This window comes from Sciurus carolinensis, chromosome 3 (genome assembly GCF_902686445.1).
Source record: "Sciurus carolinensis chromosome 3, mSciCar1.2, whole genome shotgun sequence".
Lineage (NCBI taxonomy): Eukaryota > Metazoa > Chordata > Mammalia > Rodentia > Sciuridae > Sciurus > Sciurus carolinensis.
Genome location: NC_062215.1, coordinates 172,453,354 through 172,477,756, shown reverse-complemented (window position 1 = coordinate 172,477,756; position 24,403 = coordinate 172,453,354). Strand labels below are relative to the sequence as shown.

The window sequence follows — 24,403 nt, the reverse complement described above, 5'->3', positions numbered from 1 at the left end:
CGGGTGAGGTTTTCCCACAGGGACGGTAAAACCAGAGACACAGGCACAAACAGGCCTTGCCTCAGCCTGCAGCCTAGTTCCCCTTTGGATGACCACTAGTCAACAAGTGGAGGCATCTCTGCCCACTATCAGGAAATATACCCCACCTGAGGGTCACCACCCCTAGAGAGGCAGCTTCTTCGTGGAGCTCCGCATTATCAACTTCCTCCAAGACTTCAGGCTACTGAAGGATAAGAGGGGATATACTAGCAATCTTCAGGGACATTATAGGTCGATAGAGGAAATCTGCAATATCTTAATGACTCACTGATTCCTGAACAATATGAGAAAACAAGGGAAGAAAATGCCCCAAACAAATCTAGATGTTACATCAATAAAATCCAACGACAGCATGGCAGAAGAAATGACAGAAAGGGAGTTCAGAATGTACATAATTAAAATGATTAGGGAAGCAAATGATGAGATGACAGAGCAAATTCAGGCATTGAATGATCGCACCAATTGACAGTTAACAGAGCAAATACAGGAAGCAAAAGATCATTTCAATAAAGAGTTAGAGATATTGAAAAAAAAACCAAACAGAAATCCTTGAAATGAAGGAAACAATAAACCAAATTAAGAACTCCATAGAAAGCATAACCAATAGGATAGAACAGCTGGAAGACAGAACTTCAGATATTGAAGACAAAATATTTAACCTTGAAAACAAAGTTGAACAAACAGAGAAGATGGTAAGAAATCATGAACAGAATCTCCAAGAACTCTGGGATATCATGAAAAGGCCAAATTTGAGAATTATTGGGATTGAGGAAGGCTCAGAGAAACAAACCAAAGGAATGAACAATCTATTCAATGAAATAATATCAGAAAATTTCCCAAATCTGAAGAATGAAATGGAAAATCAAGTTCAAGAGGCTTATAGGACGCCAAATACACAAAATTACAACAGACCCACACCAAGGCACATTATAATGAAAATACCTAACATACAAATAAAGACAGAATTTTAAAGGCTGTGAGAGAAAAGAACCAAATTACATTCAGGGGGAAACCAATACGGATATCAGCAGATTTTTCAATCCAGACCCTAAAAGCTAGAAGGGCCTGGAACAACATTTTTCAAGCTCTGAAAGAAATTGGATGCCAACCAAGAATCTTACACCCAGCAAAACTTACCTTCAAATTTGATGATGAAATAAAATCATTCCATGATAAACAAAAGCTAAAAGAATTTACAAAAAGAAAGCCAGCAGTACAGAACATTCTCAGCAAAATATTCCATGAGGAAGAGATAAAAAACAAAGAAGCAAATCAGCAAAGGGAGGAATTATCCTAAAGGAACTGTCAAATAAAGGAGGAACCAAGTTGTGTCAAAAAATAAATAAATAAATAAATAAATAAAATTTTAAATATGAACCAAATGACCAGAAATACAAATCATATCTCAATAATAACCCTGAATGTTAATGGCCTGAATTCATCAATCAAAAGACATAGACTGGCAGATTGGATTAAAAAGAAAGATCCAACAATATGTTGCCTGCAAGAGACTCACCTCATAGAAAGAGATACCCATAAACTAAAGGTGAAAGGATGGGGAAAAACATACCATGCACATGGACTCAGCAAAAAAGCTGGAGTATCCATCCTCATTTCAGATAATGTGGACTTCAAGCCAATGTTAGTCAGAAGGGATAAAGAAGGACATTTCATACTGCTTAAGGGAAGCATAAAGCAGCAAGATATAACAATTATAAACATCTATGCCCCAAACAGTGGCTCATCCATGTATGTCAAACAAATCCTTCTCAATTTTAGAAACCAAATAGACCGTAACACAATAATACTAGGTGATTTTAACATGCCTCTCTCACCACTGGACAGATCTTCCAAACAAAAATTGAACAAAGAAACCATAGATCTCAATAACACAATCAATAATTTAGACTTAACAGACATTTATAGAATATACCATCCAACCAAGAGCAAATACACTTTCTTCTCAGCAGCACATGGATCCTTCTCTAAAATAGACCATATATTATGCCACAAAGTTAATGTCAGCAAATACAAGAAGATAGAGACACTACCTTGTATTCCATCAGATCATAATGGATTGAAGTTAGAAATAAATGAAAGAGTAAAAAACAGAAACTACTCCAACACCTGGAGATTAAACAATATGCTATTATATGAGGAATGGATAACAGAAGATATTAGGAAGGAAATTTAAAAATTCTTAGAGGTAAATGAGAACAATGAAACATCATATCAAAATCTCTCGGACACTATGAAAGCAGTACTCAGAGGAAAATTTATTTCATGGAGCGTATTTAATAAAAGAAGTAACACTCAACAAATAAACGACCTAACACTACAGCTCAAAGCCCTAGAAAAAGAAGAACAGACCAACACCAAAAGTAGTAGAAGACAGGAAATAGTTAAACTCAGAGTTGAAATCAACGAAATTGAAACAAAAGAAACAATACAAAAAATTGACAAAATAAATAGTTGGTTCTTCGAAAAAATAAACAAAATTGATAAACCTTTAGCCACACTAACAAAGAGAAGACGAGAGAAAACCCAAATCACTAAAATTCGGAATGAACAAGGAAATATCACAACAGACAGGACTGAAATACAAAACATAATTAGAAGCTATTTTGAAAATCTATACTCCAACAAAATAGAAAATTTCGAAGACATCAACAGGTTTCTAGAGACATATGAATTGCCTAAACTGAACGAGGAGGACATACACAATTTAAATAGACCAATTTCAAGTAATGAAATATGAGAAGTCATCAAAAGCCTACCAACAAAGAAAAGTCCAGGACCAGATGGGTTCTCAGCCGAGTTCTACAAAACCTTTAAAGAAGAGCTCATTCCAATACATCTCAAAGTATTGCATAAAATAGAAGAGGAGGGAACCCTCCCAAACTCATTCTATGAAGCCAATATTACCCTGATACCTAAACCAGACAGAGAAACATCGAGGAAAGAAAATTTCAGACCAATATCCTTAATGGACATCGATGCAAAAATTCTAAACAAAATTTTAGCAAATCGCATACAAAAACATATTAAAAAGATAGTGCACCATGATCAAGTGGGTTTCATCCCAGGGATGCAAGGTTGGTTCAACATCAGGAAATCAATAAATGTAATTCACCATATCAATACACTTAAAGTCAAGAATCACATGATTATTTCAATAGATGCAGAGAAAGCATTTGATAAAATACAGCACCCCTTCATGCTCAAAACACTAGAAAAAATTGGGGTAGTGGGAACATTCCTTAACATTGTAAAGGCCATCTATGGTAAGCCCATGGCTAATATCATTCTAAATGGTGAAAAACTGAAAGCCTTCCCCCTAAAAACTGGAACAAGGCAGGGATGCCCTCTTTCACCACTTCTTTTCAATATCGTCCTTGATACTCTAGCCAGAGCAATTAGACAGACCAAAGAAATTAAAGGGATACAAATAGGAAAAGAAGAACTCAAACTATCCCTATTTGCTGATGATATGATTGTGTACTTAGAGAAACCAGGAAATTCCACCAGAAAACTTTTAGATCTCATTAGTGAATTCAGTAAAGTAGTGGGATATAAGATCAATGCACATAAATCTAAGGCATTTTTATACGTAAGCGATGAATCTTCAGAAAGAGAAATTAGGAAAACTACCCCATTCACAATAGCTTCGAAAAAAATAAAATACTTGGACTCAATCTCACAAAAGAGGTGAAAGACCTGTACAGTGAGAACTACAGAACACTAAAGAAAGAAATTAAAGAAAGCCTCAGAAGATGGAAAGATCTCCCATGTTCTTGGATAGGCAGAATTAATATTGTCAAAATGGCCATACTACCAAAAGTGCTATACAGATTCAATGCAATTCCAATTAAAATCCCAATGATGTACCTTATAGAAATAGAGCAAGCAATTATGAAATTCATCTGGAAGAATAAAAAACCCAGAATAGCTAAAGCAATCCTTGGCAGAAAGAGTGAAGCAGGGGGTATCGCAATACCAGATCTTCAACTCTACTACAAAGGAATAGTAACAAAAACGGCATGGTATTGGTACTAAAATAGAAAGGTGGATCAATGGTACAGAATAGAGGAAATGGATACAAACCCAAATAAATACAATTTTCTCATACTAGACAAAGGGGCCAAAAATATGCAATGGAGAAAAGATAGCCTCTGCAACAAATGGTGCTGGGAGAATTGGAAATCCATATGCAACAGAATGAAACTAAACCCATATCTCTCACCATGCACAAAACTAAACTCAAAATGGATTAAGGATCTCGGAATCAGACCAGAGACCTTGCGTCTTATAGAAGAAAAAGTAGGTCCAGAGCTTCAACATGTTGGCTTAGGACCAGACTTCCTCAACAGGACTCCCATAGCACAAGAAATAAAAGCAAGAATTAATAACTGGGATAGATTCAAACTAAAAAGCTTTCTCTCAGCAAAGGAAACTATCAGCAATGCGAAGAAAGAGCCTACAGAGTGGGAGAAAATCTTTGCCACTCATACTTCAGATAGAGCACTAATCTCCAGAATCTATAAAGAACTCAAAAAACTCTACACCAAGAATGCAAATAATCCAATCGACAAATGGGCTAAGGAAATGAATAGACACTTCACAGAAGAAGATATACAAGCAATCAACAAACATATGGAAAAATGTTCAACATCTCTAGTAATAAGAGAAATGCAAATCAAAACCACCCTAAGATTCCATCTCATCCCAATTAGAATGGCGATTATCAAGAATATAAGCAACAACAGGTGTTGGCGAGGATGTGGGGAGAAAGGTACACTCACACATTGCTGGTGGGGCTGCAAATTAGTGCAGCCACACTGGAAAGCAGTGTGGAGACTCCTTAGAAAACTTGGAATGGAACCACCATTTGACCCAGCTATCCCACTCCTTGGCCTATACCCAAAGGACTTAAAATCAGCATATTACAGAGATACAGCCACATCAATGTTCATAGCTGCTCAGTTCACAATAGCCAGATTGTGGAACCAACCTAGATGTCCTTCAACTGATGAATGGATAAAGAAACTGTGGTATATATATACAATGGAATATTACTCAGCCATAAAGAAGGATAAAATTATGGCATTTGCAGGCAAATGGATGAAACTGGAGAATATCATGCTAAGTGAGATAAGCCAATCTCAAAAAACCAAAAGACGAATGATATCGCTAATAAGTGGATGATGACACATAATGGGGGGTGGGAGGGGTTAGGGTTAGGGTTAGGAATAGGGTTAGGGAGGGGAGCAAGAATGGAGGGGGGAAGGACTGAATGGAGGGAAGGGAGGGGTGGGAGGGGTGGGGGGAAGGGAAAAAATAACAGAATGAGTCAAACAACATTACCCTATGTAAATTTATGATTACACAAATGGTATGCCTTTACACCATGTACAAACAGAGAAACAACATGTATCCCATTTGTTTACAATAAAAAAAAAATTTAAAAAAAAGATAAATAATTCACAAAATTGACAGAACAAAAAGATGGTTCTTCGAAAAAGTAAACAAAATTGATAAACCCTTAGACACACTAATGAAGTAAAGGAGAGAGAAAACTCAAATTATTAGAATGAATAAGGAAAGATGAAAAAGGAAAGATCATGACAGACACCATTGAAATACATAACATAATTAGAAGTTACTTTGAAAATCTATACTCCAACAAAATAGAAAATATCGAAGACATCAACAAATTTCTAGAGACACATGATCCTCCCAAACTGAATCAGAAGGACATACACAATTTGAACAGATTAATTTCAAGCACCAAAATAGAAGAAGCCATCAAAAGTCTACCAACCAAGAAAAGCCCAGGACCAGACGGATTCTCAGCTGAGTTCTACAAGACCTTTGAAGAAGAACTGATACCAATATTCCTCAAAGTATTCCAGGAAATAGAAAATAAAGAAACCCTTCCAAATTCATTCTATGAAGCTAGTATCACTCTGATACAAAAACCAGACAAAGACACATCAAGGAAAGAAAACTTTAGACCAATATCCCTAATGAACACAGATGCAAAAATCCATGACAAAATTCTGGCAAACTGCATACAAAAACATATTAAAAAGATAGTGCACCATGATCAAGTGGGGTTTATCTCAGGGATGCAAGGTTGGTTCAACAACCGGTAATCAATAAACATAATTCATCACACCAACAGACTTAAAGTTAAGAATCATATTATTATTTCAATAAATGCTGAGAAAGCGACGGATAAAATACAGTACCTGTTCATGCTTAAAACACTAGAAAAAATAGGGATACTAGGAACATACCTCAAAATGGTAAAGGCTATCTATGCTAAGTCCACAACCAATATCATTCTAAATGGAGAAAAACTGAAAGCATTCCCTCTAAAAACTAAACGAGACAGAGATGCCCTCTTTTACCACTTCTATTCAACATCATCCTCTAAACACTAACCAGAGCAAGTAGACAGACTAAAGAAAGTAAAGGGATACGAATAGGAAAAGAAGAACTCAAGCTATCACTATTTGCCAATGACATGATTCTATATTTAGAGGATCCAAAAAATTCCACTAGAAAACTTACAGAACTAATAAATGAATTCAGCAAAGTACCAGGATATAAAATCACCACACATAAATCTAATGCATTTCTATTCATAAGTGATGAATCCTCTGAAAGAGAAATTAGAAAAACCACACCATTCACAATAGTCTCAAAAAAAAAAAAAAAAAACTTGGGAATCAATCTAATAAAAGAGGTGAAAGATCTCTACAATGAAAACTACAGAACACTAAAGAAAGAAATTAACAAAAAACATAGAAGAGGGGAGATCCAAGATGGCAGACTAGAGGGAGGCTGCGTTCCTTGTCGCTCTGTAACTCCGGTTTCGAGCAGAGGATATCTGTTTCTTAGTGAGGCAATTTTGCTGCTTATCGATCCCCTGCTGTTTACCCCATTTGTCTGCTGTGATCACCTGCAGTCTGCCAGCATATCGACGCCTTTTTTGAGTACAGATTCTCACTGTCAGGCGCCTATCACCCGCCATTTGCCTGCCTCTCACCTGTCCATTGCCTGCCTTACACCAATCCATCACCCAACGCACGAGGTTACCTACTGATGGTCCAACAACAGTCAGCAAACTGATCGCCGACCACCAGGCAAGCGCCAGCTGCTTGCTTTTGCCTGGAAGTTCACTGACAGTACATTCAGGTTTGATTACACATGGTTGCCGCCATTTTGAGACAATAGCCAGGCCCCGGATGACCCCTGGTCGGACTGACTGAGCCCCGTTTCCAGAATCCCTCAGCTCGACCGATCACTCCCTGCCTCTGGGGCCCTCAAATTGACTAACTGCTCCCTGCCACCAAAACCCCCAGAACAACTGACTGCACCCTAACACCAATCCCCTCAGACCAAATGATTGCACCCGATCTCCAGGATCCCACAACCACATCAAACACACCCGACCTCCAGGAACCCTGCCTGACCAACCACATCCCGCCTCCAGGACCTCCGGCTGACCACATCCACACCCTGAGATGCAGCTCCCCATTTGCCAACAAATTTTGAAGCCAGAGTGGCCACCTTGGATAATCCTGGAAGCCATTGCAACAATCTTTAGGTGAGGCAAATCCCATCCTGAGATGCCTGCTGGAGGCTTGAAGCTCATTGTCAGGTACCTCTCATTCATCAAGCTACTGAAAACAGGAAGGTTTCATTACTATATGACTGTTGTACTGTTGATTTTCTTTTTTCTCCTTATTGAAAAAATTTAAGTTTTTATTTCTTTACTTTTCTTGCTCTCTTTTCCTTTTGTTTACCTTGTTCCCTCAGAGTATCTTTCTCCCTGTTTTGCATGCTAACATCCAATTTCTTTGGATTACACTCTCACCCTTTCTATTATCTAGAACTTCTGTATATTCTTTTCTTATCCCATTAACAGCCACATTCTACATCCCTCTGCATCCTCTTTGTCCTCCATTTGAAACTACAGACCTTATTGCAAATCTGTTATACTGAAGATAATATTTGAACTCATTCTGTTCAAATTTTGTAATTGTCCTCATAGGGGCTATTAGGTCTAGGATTGCATAGTGTCTGAATTGGGCACTGCTAATATTGATCTCCCCTTAAAGAAAGGGTTTTGGAAATCTATAGGGCCACTATAAGCCTCTAGGGGGAAATCTACAATATTCCAGATCTGCACTGCTAGAGGGGAAGATACATGAACAACATGAAAAAACAAGGGAAGAAAATGATCCAAACAAATCGAGATTCTGCATTAATAGAATCCAATGACAGTATGTTAGAAGAAATGTCAGAAAAGGACTTCAGATTATACATGATTAAATGATTTGCGAAGCAAAGGATAAGAGAGCAAATGCAGGCAATGAATGATAATACCAATAAGCTGACAGAGAAACTGCAGGAAGCAAAAGATCATTTCAACAAAGAGATAGAGATTCTCAAAAAAAAAAAAAACCCAATGGAAATCCTTGAAATGAGGGAAACAATAAACCAAATAAAAAACCCAATGGAAAGCATCATCAAAAGACTAGACCACTTGGAAGACAGAACATCAGACAATAAAGACAAAATATTTAATCTTGAAAATAAAGTTGCCCAAACAGAGAAGATGGTAAGAAATCATGAACAGAATCTCCAAGAACTATGGGACATCATGAAAAGACCAAATTTAAGAATTATTGGGATTGAGGAAGGCACAGAGATACAAACCAAAGGAATGAACAACCTATACGATGAAATTATTTCAGAAAATTTCCCAAACTTGAAGAATGAAATGGAATATCAAATACAAGAGGCTTACAGAACACCAAATGTACAAAATCACAACAGATCCACACCAAGGTGCATTATAATGAAAATGCCTAACATTCAAAATAAAGATAGGATTTTGAAGGCCGTGAGAGAAAAGCATTAGATTACATATAGGGGGAGACCAATACAGATAGCAGTCGACTTCTCAACCCAGATTCTAAAAGCTAGAAGGACCTGGAACAACATATTTCAAGCTCTGAAAGAACGTGATTGCCAACCAAAAATCCTATACCCAGCAAAATTAACCTTCAGATTTGAAGATGAAATAAAATCCTTCCATGATAAACAAAAGTTAAAAGAATTTACAAATGGAAAGCCTGCGCTACGGAATGTTCTCAACAAAATATTCCATGAGGAGGAAATGAAAAAAAAAAAAAATGGAGGTCAGCAAAGGGAGGAACTACCTGAGAGAAAAACCACTCAAAGGAGAAAACAAGCCAACTTAAAAACCAAAAATAAGCCAAATGACTGGGAATACAAATCATATCTCAACAATAACCCTGAACATTAATGGCCTAAGCTCATCAATCAAGACATAGACTGGCAGAATGGATTAAAAAGAAAGACCCAAAGATATGCTGCCTGCAAGAGACTCATCTCATAGAAAAAGACATCCACAGACTAAAAGTGAAAGGATGGGAAAAAACCTACCACGCACATGGACTCAGTAAAAAAGCAGGGGTTTCCATCCTTATATCAGATAAAGTGGACTTTAAGCCAAAGTTAGTCAGAAGGGATAAAGAAGGACATTTTGTACTGCTTAAGGGAACCTAAATCAGGAAGACATAATGACAGTAAATATCTATGCCCCAAACAATGGTGCATCCCTGTACATCAAACAAATCCTTCTCAATTTCAGGAATCACATAGACCACAACACAAAAATTCTGGGGGACTTTAACACACCGCTGTCACCACTAGATAGATCTTCCAAACAAAAACCAAACAAAGAAACCACAGAACTCAGTAACACAATCAATAACCTAGACTTAATAGACATATATAGAATATTCCATCCATCAATGAGAAGATTCACTTTCTTCTCAGCAGCACATGGAACCTTCTTGAAATAGACCATATGTTATGCCACAAAGCAGCTCTTAGGAAATGCAAAAAAATAGAGATACAGCATTGTGTTCTATCAGATCATAATGGACTGAGAGTAGAAATCAAAGACAAAATAAAAAACAGAAATTACTCCAACACCTGGAGACTAAATAATATGCTATTGAATGAAACATGGATAACAGAAAACATCAGGGAGGAGATAAAAAAATTCTTAGAGGTAAATGAGAATGATGATACAACATATCAAAATTTCTGGGACACTATGAAAGCAGTACTAAGAGAAAAATTCATTGCATGGAGCGCATTCCAGAAAAGAATGAAAAGTCAACAACTAAATGACCTAACATTATAGCTCAAAGACCTAGAAAAAGAAGAACAGAATAACAGCAAAAGTAGTAGAAGACAGGAAATAATTAAAAACAGAGCTGAAATCAATGAAATTGAAACAAAAGAAACTATTCAAAAAATTGACAAAACACAAAGTTGGTTCTTTGAGAAAGTAAACAAAATAGACAAACCCTTAGCCACACTAACAAAGAGAAGGAGAGAGAAAACTCAAATTACTAAAATTCATGATGAAAAAGGAAATATCACAACAGACACCACTGAGATACATAATATAATGAGAAGAACTTTAAAAATCTGTATTCCAACAAAATAGAAACTACCTAAGACATTGACAAATTTCTAGAGACATATGCTCCTCCCAAACTGAAACAGGAGGACATAACAATTTAAACAGATCAATATCAAGCAATGAAATAGAAGAAGCCAAGAAAAGCCCAGGACCAGATGGATTCTCAGCCGAGTTCTATAAGAGCTTCAAAGAAGAACTCATTCCAATACTTCTCAAAGTATTCCAGGAAATAGAAAAGGACAGTACCCTACCAAACTCATTCTATGAAGCTAATATCACCCTCAAACCCAAACCAGGCAAAGACACATCAAGGAAAGAAAATTTTAGACCAATATCCTTGATGAATATACATGCAAAGATCCTTAACAAAATATTGGCAAACCGTATCCAAAAACATATTAAGAAAATCATGCACCACGATCAAGTAGGGATCATCCCTGGAATGCAAGGATGGTTTCACATCCATAAATCAATAAATGTAATCCATCATGTCAATAGACTTAAGGGTAAGAATCATATGGTTATATCGATTGATGCAGAAAAAACATTTGACAAAATACAACACCCCTTCATGCTCAAAACACTAGAAAAAATAGGGATAGTAGGAACATACCTGAACATTGTAAAGGGTATTTATGCTAAGCCCATGGCCAACATCATTCTTAATGGAGAAAAACTGAAACCATTCCCTTTAAAAATGGGAACAAGATAGGGATGTCCTCTTTCACCACTTCTATTCAACATTGCCCTCAAAACACTAGACAGAGCAATTAGGCAGACTAAAGAAATTAAAGGGATACGAATAGGAAAAGAGGATCTTAAGCTGTCACTAGTTGCTGATGACATGATTCTATATTTAAAGGATCCAAAAAAACTCCTCCAGAAAACTTCTAGACCTCATCAATGAATTCAGCAAAATAGCAGGCTATAAAATCAACACGCATAAATCTAAAGCATTTTTATATGCAAGCAACGAAACAGCTGAAAGGCAAATGAGGAAAACAACTCCATTTGCAATACCCTCAAAAAAAAAAAAATGCTTGGGAATCAATCTAACCAAAGAGGTAAAAGATCTCTACAATGAAAACTACAAAACATTGAAGAAAAAAATTGAGGAAGACCTTAGAAGATGGAAAGATCTCCCATGTTCTTGGATAGGCAGAATTAATATTGTCAAAATGGCCATAATACCAAAAGTGCTATACAGATTCATTGCAATTCCAATTAAAATCCCAATGATGTACCTTACAGAAATAGAGCAAGCAATCATGAAATTCATCTGGAAGAATAAGAAAACCAGAATAGCTAAAGCAATCATTAGCAGGAATAGCAAAGCAGGGTGTATTGCAATACCAGACCTTCAACTATACTGCAAAGCAATAGTAACAAAAACAGCATGGTATTGACACCAAAATAGACAGGTAAATCAATGGTACAGAATTGAGGACACGGACACAAACCCAAATAAATACAATTTTCTCATACTAGACAAAGGTGCCAAAAATATGCAATGGAGAAAAGATAGCCTCTTCAACAAATGGTGCTGGGAAAACTGGAAATCCATATGCAACAGAATGAAACTAAACCCCTATCTCTCACCCTGCACAAAAATCAACTCAAAATGGATCAAGGACCTTGAAATCAGACCACAGACCCTGCATCTTATAGAAGAAAAAGTAGGTCCAAATCTTCAACTTTTTGGCTTAGGATCAGACTTCCTTAACAGGACTCCCAAAGCTCAAGAAAAAAAAAAGCAAGAATCAATAACTGGGATAGATTCAAACTAAATAGCTTTTTCTCAGCAAAGGAAACTATCAGCAATGTGAAGAGAGAGCCTACAGAGTGGGGGAAATCTTTTCCACACGCACTTCAGATAGAGCACTTACTCCAAAATTTATAAAGAACTTACAAAACTTTACACCAAAAATAAAAAGAACCCAATCAATAAATGGGCCTAGGAACTGGACAGACACTTTACAGAAGAAGATATACAGGTGATTAATAAATATATGAAAAACTGTTCAACATCTCTAGTAATTAGAGAAACGCAAATTAAAGCAACTCGACGATTTCTTCTTACTCCAATTAGGATGGCTATTATCAAGAACACAAACAATAATAGGTGTTGGCATGGATGTGGGGAAAAAGGCACACTTGTACATTGCTGGTAGAGTTGCAAATTGGTGCAACCACTCTGGAAAGCAGTGTGGAGATTCCTTAGAAAACTTGGAAAGGACCCACCTTCTGACCCAGTTATCTCACTCCTCAGTTTATATCCAAAGGACTTAAAATCAGCATACAACAGTAATGCAGTCACATCAATGTTTAGAGGAGCTCAATTCACAGTAGCTGGATTGTGGAACCAACCGAGATGCCCTTCAACAGATGAATGGATATATACACACAATAGAATATTATTCAGCCATAAAGAAGAATAAAATTATGGCATTTGTAGGTAAATGGATGGAATTGGTGGGGGTGAGAGAAGAATGGAGGAACTTTAGATTACTTAGAGGGGAATGAGAGGGATGACGCGGGGGTATGAAAGATGGTGTGATGAGACAGACATCATTACCCTATGTACATGTATGATTACACGAATGGTGTGAATCTACATCATACACAATCATAGAAAGGAAAGTTGTACTCCATTTGTGTACAATGAATCAAAATGCAGTCTGTTGAACTTAAAAATAATTTTATAACAGGATTATGTCTTTCTTTGCCCTTAAGCAAGTCACTCGCTGTGCCTCAGTGTCCTCAACTCCACCTCAAGATGGGATCACCCTCCTCTTAGGGTTCCTACGAGGCCCAGTTGGACATGTAACAGTATTAGAACAGTAGCTCTGAAATGGTAAGCCCCCAAAGGGCAAGTTTACCAGGTTTCCCTGGAGTACCGTGTCTGTACTGCAACTTGTGAGATGAATGTACCATGAATTGGAAGGATGAATCTAAGTTCACTCCTAAAAGAAGCAGGCTGTTTATTTTTAAGTTATCCATAGGGTGCCAATTAGCTCAGTAATTGTTATAAGATTTTAACACAGAATTGGCCAAGGGCAAGGGCCTCCCAACTGTGAAATTTATTTAGAGTATTTAGAATACTTATTCAAATTATAGTTCTAAGATATTCAGAAAATAATAAGCCTAAATATGATGTTAAAAGTTGCTTTAAAGCTATTTTAATAACCGCATCAACCTTTATTAAGTCGGTTCTTTAAAGATAAGTTAATGAAAAAGTAAAGTTGGATATTATACTCACCTATTTATCCTATCACATGTCCACTTAGTCAATACAGGATAATGCTCTTTGACAGTATCTGCGGATTATTAAAACTTAAGGAGTTTTTGAATTATATCACCACCACCACCATATAAAATCCATGCAGACTAAAGAAATACAGGGTTAGAATCTGGAAAATTAATTGTAAAAGTAGAACTTCTACTTTCACAGTGAAATCCTAAGAGAAACAGCAACTTTACATATATTTCAAAATGTTGAATATACTCACTATTTCTGCTGTGTGGCCCCTAAAGGTATGGTAACATTTCCCTGTTTCTGCACTCCACAGTTTACAAGTCTTATCGAAGGACCCGGTGGCAATTTTGTCACTGCAATTTTTTAAAATAAGAATTTTAGAAACAAATTCAGTCACATTATTGATATTGATACCCAGATTAAGCCAAGAGGTATTAGTACATGGATACCTATCTACTTAGAAATGTGCTTCACTTTTAAAACTGTAAGCAATCCTGTGTCAGTGGATAACCAAATAAATGTCTAACTGAATGCATCAATTTATATGTTTAATGTTAAAGTTTTTACATTAAAGGGACAAATATATTTGGGATTATAGCAATTTTAAAAATTAACAGTGAATATGGCAGAAGGTTTGTTTGGAAAATGAGTAATGTGGATATTGATAATATGTAAAATCAGTTGTATGAGCATAGAAAAAATCTGCTAAAAGGTACACATGAAAGGTAACATTGAATGTAAAAGAAGAAAAGTAAAAAGATATAAAGACAATTAACCAAATGGCCTAGGAGGTTTTGAGAAGTTTGGCAACAAGGGACTTCTTGGGAAAATAATACCAATATTACTCCATTGTGACAACTGGAAGAGGAGACTGGTGCAGACTGGAGTCTCTTTTAAACTCCAGGCTCCCACCTGACCCCAGGACAGCTCTACCACCCCCACCCAAGGGCTAGTGATAGATTAGCTGGGCTAACCTTAGCCGTGACCCATATTTAGCCTTTACAGCAAGTCCTTAGATGTCCACTCAGTGGGGTGAGCATTTAGTGTGTAAGTTCGTTTTCAAAAGTGTAGGTCCGTAAGACCTGATGCATATCCTAAAGCAAGTTATACATGCCCAGCACGGTGGCAGAATCTGTTTGCCCAGGGTGACCCTGGAGTCTTGCTTTCTGCCTCTGTTCCCAGGACACCCACGTGGTGTTTCTGTGGTCTCTCAGACTAAAGGAAAGCAAGGTCCTTTCTGTCTCTGCACCAGGGCAGCTTGTCCTGGGGACCGCCACAAACCACCCACAGCCTGTGACACTGAAGGTTGGTGGCCCCTCAGTCTCAGAACTGACTTTCTCCTTGGCATCTTGCTGCTCTTTCCATTTCTGCTCATGCAAGTTCAAAGGCCTGCAAGCTACCTTGGTCCGTTTTCATCCTTCCGGACCCTCAGAAACAGTAGCCTCAGGTGGCCATTGTTTCTTGACTGATTTCTATTGTGCCACAAACTGTCCTTTATATTCATGACACCATGTTATTAATTTATTAATGTCAGCGTTTTTTAGAATTATTTTATGGAATCAAAACTCACTCCTGACCCAATGTATAAAAGAGATAAACACTAAATTGGTGGAAGTCTCTCTTTCTCTCTCTCTCTCTCTTTCTCTCTCTCTCTCTCTCCCTCACACACACACACAGACACACACACACACAGACATACCCACACCCACACATTCCCCAACTTATTCTTTGGTGGCTGGCCCTAACTCACTCTGCTGAAACCCACAGGCCATGAAGGGCAAAGACATCGCATTAACAAATAAATCATCAGACTGTGAAATTTGTTTATATAACTGGACAAAGGGATTTTCATCAGGGGCTCTTGGTAGAATTCAACAGAAAAGACAGAATGTATTCCTCACCACTTTGTTCTCAGAAAATTTTGTCCTCAGAAAAATGACAAAAAATATCACATCTGTTAAGTAGACTATTAAAGAATATCATATTACAGAGAATTGCACTGCAATGAAAGTAAGAATTATAGAGTGAACCAGTATTATTTATAATTTCAATAAAAATTTTTTCAGTTCCACAAGTTGGTATAATAAGGCATTATAAAAATTGTCATTCTCTATATGTAAAAATACATAAAGTTAAATTTTCTGTAATTTAATTGCAATGTTTAATCATTTTAATGTAGCAATTAAGGTTGATTATGCAATCACAATTCATGTGTCTTAAAAGTATTACGCTTTAAAAAGATACAAAGTCATTAGCGACCGAGAGATTAATTTTTTTAATTGCGGTATAAAGTTTCTACTCTAAGTGCATCAAATTTTTATAAAATCCCTCTCTTCTGCCACTCTGCCAGAGAAGCTTTCATTGTCCCCTGAACGGAGGAATGGCCCTGCCTCCTAACCATCTCTTTGCCTCTTGCCTGAGCAGAGGGAGCCCTCTAAAGAGCAGTCCTTGCCCCCCAGCCCTGTGTTCCGAAGCCTTCTAAAGCCGCTCAGGCCTGCAGAACAGCAGAGGAGGGCTCAGGCTGCCAGGATGCCCCGGGCTCACCCCCTCAGACTCTCCTCAGGGAATGCCCTCGCCACCTGGCGACCTGGCGGCTGAGCTGACCTGGCCTCCCGCCTTACAGCCCTGAGCTGCTGACCGCGCCTGGCCCAGGGTCCTCGCCGCTCCTCCACCTTCCAGCCTGGGGTTTGGGATTTAGTCTCACATCATCCTTTAAAGGCACTGAACCAGGAGACACCAGAGTGGTCCCCTTCTCCTCTTGGCTCTTAAGCCATTGATTGTTTCGTCCTAATTCATTGTAAATGAACCATACTTATTGCATCAGCTTTATTAATGGAAAAACTCTCTTTCAGTGAATAATCATGGAAAAAAAGATTTTTAAAGTCATTTTCAATCCTTAAAAATAAACAGTCTTCACTTTTTTTTACTCAAATAAGTACAAATATGCACTTATTTGCCAATCTTTGGAACAAGCAGGTCAATTAATTGGAATTCCTCATCTCTTAAGAAATCCTGTCAAAACTCAACAGTTAGTAATTTTCTTTTCTTTAAAATGGAATAAGAAACTTAAAGAATTTAAATATATTCACAGAACAATCTGAGTACACAAATTTTTTTTTTTTTTTTTTTTTTTTTTTTTTTTTTGGTACCAGGGATAGAACCCACTGAGTCACATCCCCAGTCCTTTATTAAAACTGTTGAATTTTGAGCCAGGGTGTTGCTCAGTTGCTTAGGGACTTGCTATGTTTCCAACTCTGGCTTTGAACTCATGATACTCCGGCCTCAGTCTCCCGAACTGCTGGGGTAACAGGTATGAGCCACAGCGCCCAGTCTGAGAGCAGAATTTTTTCATATTTTTAAGATGCGTTTTCAAATTTGATCTTTCCACAACTTCATTTAGCAACAATTTTTTCAAAAGTTTACCTGATCTATTTCTGTAGAAAACAACAGCTTTCTTTTCACACGCACTTTTCACTAGCTTACATAATATTTCAATAATTTCTGTAATTCAATTCCAGTACCTGGATCCATACAACCAGCCCTGGATACGCTCACACCCTCACTGGGGAAGAGACGAGTGAGGTGCCTCACAGTTACAAACACCTGGTGCCAGGCCATTAGTAGCTCACCATGCAGGACAGAAAACACAGCAGGTTTGAGCTACTGGCTCAGCCAACCAGAGGCAGGTGTTTAAATGCCTCTGTTGTTCTTGGCACAGTTATTTAGCATGTTACTACGTGCATCTTTTTCCTACCTGGCAAGAATAAAAATTAACTTCTGCTTGTTGTACAGTATATTCACATGCCATCTTCTTCAGAGGCCCCTGCCCAGCGTTCTGAACATCCACAGAAACTGCCTCTCAAGGACTTCCAAGGGCAGAAACAGTGTTCAGCAGAACATGAACTCCAGCTTTCCCCTTCACCATGGTGGGATGCTGGGAAGGGTACCAGAGCTGGGCCTTCATGAAAATAATACCTATCCCAAGGCCCTTTAAGCATGGAAAGGTTTCTAAAGCACTTATCAGGCACTCAGTACATGGTAATGTGCTATCTTCCCTTCAACCCCCAATAGACTGAGGAATGAGCACGTGAATTAGCAAAGGAGTAAGTGAATGAATGAACAAACCCATAAGGATTGTTGAACGCGATGGCATAAACTACGTTCCTGTGACCCTCCAGGGTGTGCAGCTCCTCTCCAGAGGCAGTGTCCCAGAGCTTGCAAGTCCGGTCATAGCTCCCCGTGATGAAGCTAACACAGAAAGACAAACACAAGGCAGGATGCTAGTACGTGAACAGAGGCTTCAGCTTTTACCTGCAGGAGGATTCCTTTGTTTTGCTTTTTTACAGTGGAAATCATTTATGCAGAACAAAGAAACTAAGAGCAATAGCTAAATCCTTTGACTTAGAAAATTATTTTTATCTCAAACAATAAAAGGAGTCCCTAAATAGTGATTCTTCTAACATTTCATAATATATATTCCTGTATTGTTAACATTTCATAATATATATCCCTGCATTGTTAAACAGGGTGTATGACATGCAGCAGTTTATGAAACTCCACATCTATCTCTGTGACAGACCACACAATTCCAGCATCTCCCTTGATCTACACACCTTCCACACTCCACACATGCTCTATCAGTAAATTCGACTAGTGCCATCTCAAAATGCACCCCTAATGTGGCCACTCCTCCCCAGGCCCATTACCTCCATCTCTTGCCTAAACAAACAACACCATCCTCTTCTGGGTATTTCCCTTCTGGCTTCTCTGGCCTCCCTCTACCTTTAGCTGGAAACACACCTCTCCTTGCACGTCTACATGTATGAACCATAAACAGGCATTGCTACGTGCTGAACTGTGTCCTCCCAAAATTTTTATGTTGAAGTCCTAACCAGCTGGTAGCTCAGAATGTGACTTTATTTGGAAACAGGACCATTGTATATGTAATTAGTTAAGAGGAGGTCATGCTGGGGAAGAGTAGGCCCCTAGTCTGGTAGGACTTGTGTTCTTATAAGCAGGGGAAATTTGGAACCAGGCACACAGGCAGCAAGTACATCATGTGAAGGTAATGACATAAATAAGGATGGTGTTTAACTGCCAGCAAATTGTCAGGACAGAGGCGTGGAGCAGATTCTTCCTCACAGCCCTCAGAAGGAACCACCTTGACCTGGGACCTCTAACCCTCAGAACTGTGAAATGATACATTTCTATTGTCAAAATTGCTTAGTTTGTGCTGATTTATTATGGCAGCCTTAGCAAACCAATCAGGTGACATTTTATTCATGTCTGTAGGTCCATACGCACCATCTACCCCCTCGTTCCTACCTACCACCTCAGATTCTAAGCACATCAAAGGCACATTCTGAGCATGAGCTCGATGATTCTATCCATCACACCCCCAAAAACAAAAGTGTCTGCTTTGAATTGTCAGTTCACAACCAGCCACAATGCTGTCCTGACTGCCCCAAATGCCAACGCCAACATGAGGTCACCCCAACTGACCTATTCCTGAGTCAAATTATTCACAGTTGTAATATTTTCTGAGACCCCAGTATGCTTCCCACCTAAGAAGGTAAAATATTATCGGAAACTTAGATTAGAAGAATGGGAGAAAGTGCTTACATTTCCCTTTTATATTCAGTAGGACACAGAAATCACACAAATGAACACATTAGCTACTTAACTGGAATGTTTGACAAACACTCAAAACATTTTTATCCCTTGATTATTAAATATTAGAAATAAAAAGTGAGCCTTACCATGAGCCTGATTTGTTAAGTGCAACATTAGTCAATGGTAGTATATGTGCTCGGAGAACCTTCACCAGAAAAAAAACACCATTTATTTTGGATTCAAACTAAATTAAGTTTAATGTTTTCATTTTAACTTCCAACTAGTGAAGACATCCAATGTTGCCTTAATTATATGTAATAAATGGACAACATTCAATATTCTAACAAATGAGGAAAAATTTGCATCTCCTATTCCTAAGACAAACCAAACATTTGGTAGTTACAGGTAATTACCCAACACAAGTGTGTTTTCCATCAGTACCAGATTACCTTTAAAATAAGTCACAGTTAGTAAATAAGATACCAAATAGCGCTAAGTTCTAATTCTTTTTAAATATTGCAATGGTTTTGTGTGTGTGTGTATTTATGTATTTATAAGAAATACAACAAATATGTTTCAAAGATGTTTCTACAATGCGTTATTGCTTTCTGAATTCTAAAACTCCTTTAGAGTCAGAAGATGCCTTATATATCTCTCAATCCCCCTATGGTGTCTAGCATACAGTAGTTGCTTAATGAATATTCATTGAATTAATATACAAAAATTGAATAATCTATTAATAGAGTGATTAGCTAGACCAGGACAGTTCTAGCTATGTCTGTTGCCAGGGTATAACTATCATTAGCACCCCCTAATTAGCTATCAAAAATGTTCCCTTTGGATGATAAATCACAGGATCACTGTAGCAACAGAGCTCATTGGTAGTTGGATAGTGCCACCTGCTGGAAGTACATATGCTATAAAAATAGCTTCATCCTTCCAGAAATTTGACGGGCTGATGATCAAAGAGCACCTGGAATCTTTATATCAGATAGAGAAGCACATAAATGCTAATTCTGTTTATCATCACAATTATATTCGAAGCACAAAAATCAGTAGGATATGAAGGAATTTTAGAATAAAGTTAAAATTTTTAATACAGGAAAAAACTGTTCTTAAGAATATTAAAATGACTATTTGTCATCATTTTAATTTAGTTATCCAAACTATAGAGAAAAATAAGCATATCCATATCATGAAATCATATCATTCATATTAATAAATAATATACTGAAGATCAGTACAGTTTTGTTGACATAAAAGCAGAAAATATGAAATGCTGAGATAACATGAAACACAACTTCTTAAATTTACTCTGAAAGATAATTTTAGTAATTTATTAACTTAAAACTACCTTACGTTAAAAACTCTTTAAATTTATCATCATAAAGAAGAGATAAGCTTCCTACAAATATTCATTTAATATCTTAAGAAATGGCATTCAATCATTCAACAAGCAGTTATCGGCACTTAGTCTGAGCAAATTCATGCGAGGCACTGAAGCAAACCACCGGAATCATTTTTCTTGGAAAAAAAAAAAGTATTTTTAAGGGAAGAGAAAACTATGTCCAGGGAAAGAGAAGTTCATAAAGCGTGGATTACTTCAGCAAATACCTTAAACAGGTAGAAGCTGTGGTCGCTGTGTTGCCTGAGCTTCTCCTGCAGTCTCTGCACCAAGAGGCTGACTTGCTGTGTCCGGGAGGCCGTGAGCAGAGGTTCTGCTCTCTGGATCTCTTCCACCAAAGCACTGACGTCAGTACTGAAATTCACCCAAAAAATGTTCATGTTTTCATGTCAAAAACTGCACATACATTCATTACAAGAAGAATTGCTTTTGCTTTATGAAGTATAACATATATAACGTGTTAGGAACACCATCTTCTTTCCAAGAGATTTCTGGAAGATATCACACACACCAGTCAGGAGTGCATGGTACAGAAGCAAGATGCTTGGACTTTCTAGAACGTGTTTCCGTAACTGGGACTTTTCTCGTGGAGGGAGTGCCCGAGATTCTGGGGAGTCCACCTAGTGCCCTGGTGTGAATGTGCGTTTCCCCTCCAGGGAGCATGTTGAAATTGCCAACGCAAGAGGGCCCTCAGACAGGGGAGAAGTCACGAGAGTGCAGCCTGACAAAGGGCTCAGGCAAAGGATTTTGTCCCGTGTGCCCTTATGCTTTTTGCTATGTGAGGACTTGGCACTCCTCTAACCCAGAACATGTAACACTAAGGCATAATCTTGGAAGCAGAGAAAAACCAAACCTGTCATCACCTCCATCTTGAACTTCCCAGCCTCCAGAACTGTGAGATAAAAATTTCTGTTCTTTATAAATTTTCCAGCCTCAGCATTTTTGTTACAGCAGCACAAAACAGACTGAGACACTTAGGAAAGGTTGAGGGCATGCTGACTCTGAGTGTCATGAACTCATTATCTTTTTCCTGCTTGTTTTCACTAAACTTAAATTGAGTATGACTGGTACTATATTCTTTGTTTTACATATGTTCTCTTAATACTGTAGCAACCTGCTAATGTAAAGTTTTTCTCATAACTGTTTTAGAAATACAGAAACTAAAGTTCAGAAAAGTTAGACTCCAAGATAAAATGCCTCACTATAAACATTAAAAGAATAATGATTCGTAATATTCCTTCTGGACTAAACTATTTTCCTGAGGAAGAGCTAGTCTTTAATAGATAGATAGATTCAAGATTTCCTCAGAATTCAAATAATCTGTAGAAACTTTGGTAAAATTTGCTAGTCCATAATAATATTAGTAAAAAGAAAGTATTAATGTCTATCTACATCCAAAATAGAGTTGTTTTCCAAATTATGTCATAAGCATGCTTGGAAGATGTACTGTGTGGGTTCCACTTCAAAAAATAACTCCAGGCCCAGCTACTGGGGAGGGGTCTAGCTGACTAGTGAGCTATGGCTATAGCCCCTCAGGGCCAATTTCAGCACTGGAGCCAGGGCAAGACCCTCCTAGCCTGGCATTTCTGTCCCATGAGTGACTCCTCTAACCGGCGTGCTTTGCTGCAGGCTCCCCTTCAGGCCTGCAGACTGTTGTCCAGAAAGCATCACCATGGACAGATGGCAGCTCCCGCTCAGCCCCGCTGCATGTGCTCATCTGTCACAGATGTCACTGTACAAAAACCTTTTATCCACTGACCTCTAACTCAGCATCCACTTCCCAGAACTGTGATCCCTGACAGGCATCCCCCTCTCCTCCTCGTAACTGAAGATTCCCTGAGCCCCGTTCTTAGGCCCGGCAAACCTGTTTGTTCAGTCGCTTGTTGAGTACCTCCTCTAGCTTAGGCCCTGTGGATGGAAGCCACGTGGTCCCTGCTCTCAAAAATACTGCGCATTGGGAAAGTAAGGAATATTTTGAACAGAAATGAATCAGAGACCATTTATAACCATTATACGGATATACTCTGAGATACTCAGCCAAAGAATTATACTTCCATAAAAATTAAAACAATAATGCCTCTTGGCAAGATTTTCAACAAGCAGTATGAATTCAGATTTGCTATTAAGATCTGAATTAACCAAATACTCAATCTGGACACCCAACCCTGCAATATTCCAATTGTTAAATTTTTATACAATGACTTCAGTTGGTCATGTATAATGCAAGTATTTTCATCAGCATAAATACTTCCAGATTCTTGGGAAGAACTAGAAATAAGATCTACACTTTATAATTTGAGATATTTACTTTCCCACACTATCACACCTGGATTTCTAAGTGTGGACGGTCATGGTTATGGTGGCTACCTCACACACCTCCTCAGGAGAACAGGGCACTGTCAAGTGACTGTGGCAGCCTAAGCACAATATCAAGAGCTCCTGGATTCACAGTCCTTTTGGAAATCACCCAAGGATCTCTACTTTTTATACATAAACTCCGTTTTTCTTGAATCTCTAGCTGGAAGTTAGTCTCCCATATACAAGTTAGTCTGTACCATTCAAATGATGCTCTGTTTTCTACAATTTATTTCTCAAAACAAACAATATGGCCACTGAGGACAGAGATTATGATGAGTGACTTTACAGCTTCTTACTGAACCCAAAGGAACTGGGCCTGTGGGAGAAGCAAATACTGCTGCAGACTAAATAAAGAACAAACTTCCTGCAAGCTAGCAGAGGCACACAGACTAGTAACCTTCCATTTACAAAAGCAAGGAGTGTTAAACAGAGATTGCTGCAGATGGAATTAAATGGCATTATCCGTGTCACCATTTATTCTTTATTTTTGAAAAATACCTGTTGAGTAACTGCTCTGCCCAGGCACCTCGACTAACGTTGGGCCCTACTTAAACGGGCATCCCCCGAGCCACGCTCGGTCCTCCCCAGGGCAAGTGTCCCCTCCAACACCACAACTCCCACGTGGCAGCAGCGCCAGGACTCAGGGAGCCCTCTCTCCCCAGCTGCTGTGCCAGGGGCTCATTGAAAACAGCAGCATAGCCCTGACCTCTGTGTGACAGTCCCTCTGCTGACCGTCTCAGGCTGCAGCTCTAAGGCAGAGTATTTCTGTTCTTTTTTTTTCCCACCCACTGAGAATATCTTCACCCTATCTGAATTTGGACTCCCGCAGGTAAAATCACGACTCTTATCTCTTACAATGGAGATTTGCACAGAGATCTCCTGAAGGAATGAATTCCAGGCATCGTGACCACAGATCTCCTCTGGGCTCACACCAGGCTTCAGAGGTAGAGATCAGGGCTCCTGCCTCTGTCCCGTGACAAATGATGAACAGGAACAGATGCAATCGGCCTCGGGAAACCTCCTGAGGAAACAACCGGCTCGGTGAAATTTTAAAAACTCAACAACCAGTAGTCCTTAGGTATGTTAGAGCCGCCAAAAATAAGGAAAGCCTAAGAAGTTGTCACAGCCAAAAGCAGTCAACGAGATGTAATCCTGGATAGGATTTTGGAAATAAAATGGAATTAGGGAGGAATGA

The 24,403-nt window shown here is 38.4% G+C and overlaps 1 protein-coding gene across 1 annotated transcript in view; it reads right to left on the bottom strand.

The window, feature by feature from the left end:
* The window catches only part of Daw1 (dynein assembly factor with WD repeats 1), a 66,247-nt gene that overhangs the window by 24,196 nt on the left and 17,648 nt on the right, over positions 1-24,403 (bottom strand). Inside the window, exons 3-6 of the mRNA XM_047546275.1 lie at positions 21,060-21,204; positions 19,592-19,650; positions 17,958-18,080; positions 14,086-14,185 (exon numbers count right to left, since the gene is read on the bottom strand). Of these exons, the coding sequence (XP_047402231.1) occupies positions 14,086-14,185; positions 17,958-18,080; positions 19,592-19,650; positions 21,060-21,204 (427 nt within the window). The remainder of the gene's footprint in view (positions 1-14,085; positions 14,186-17,957; positions 18,081-19,591; positions 19,651-21,059; positions 21,205-24,403) is intronic.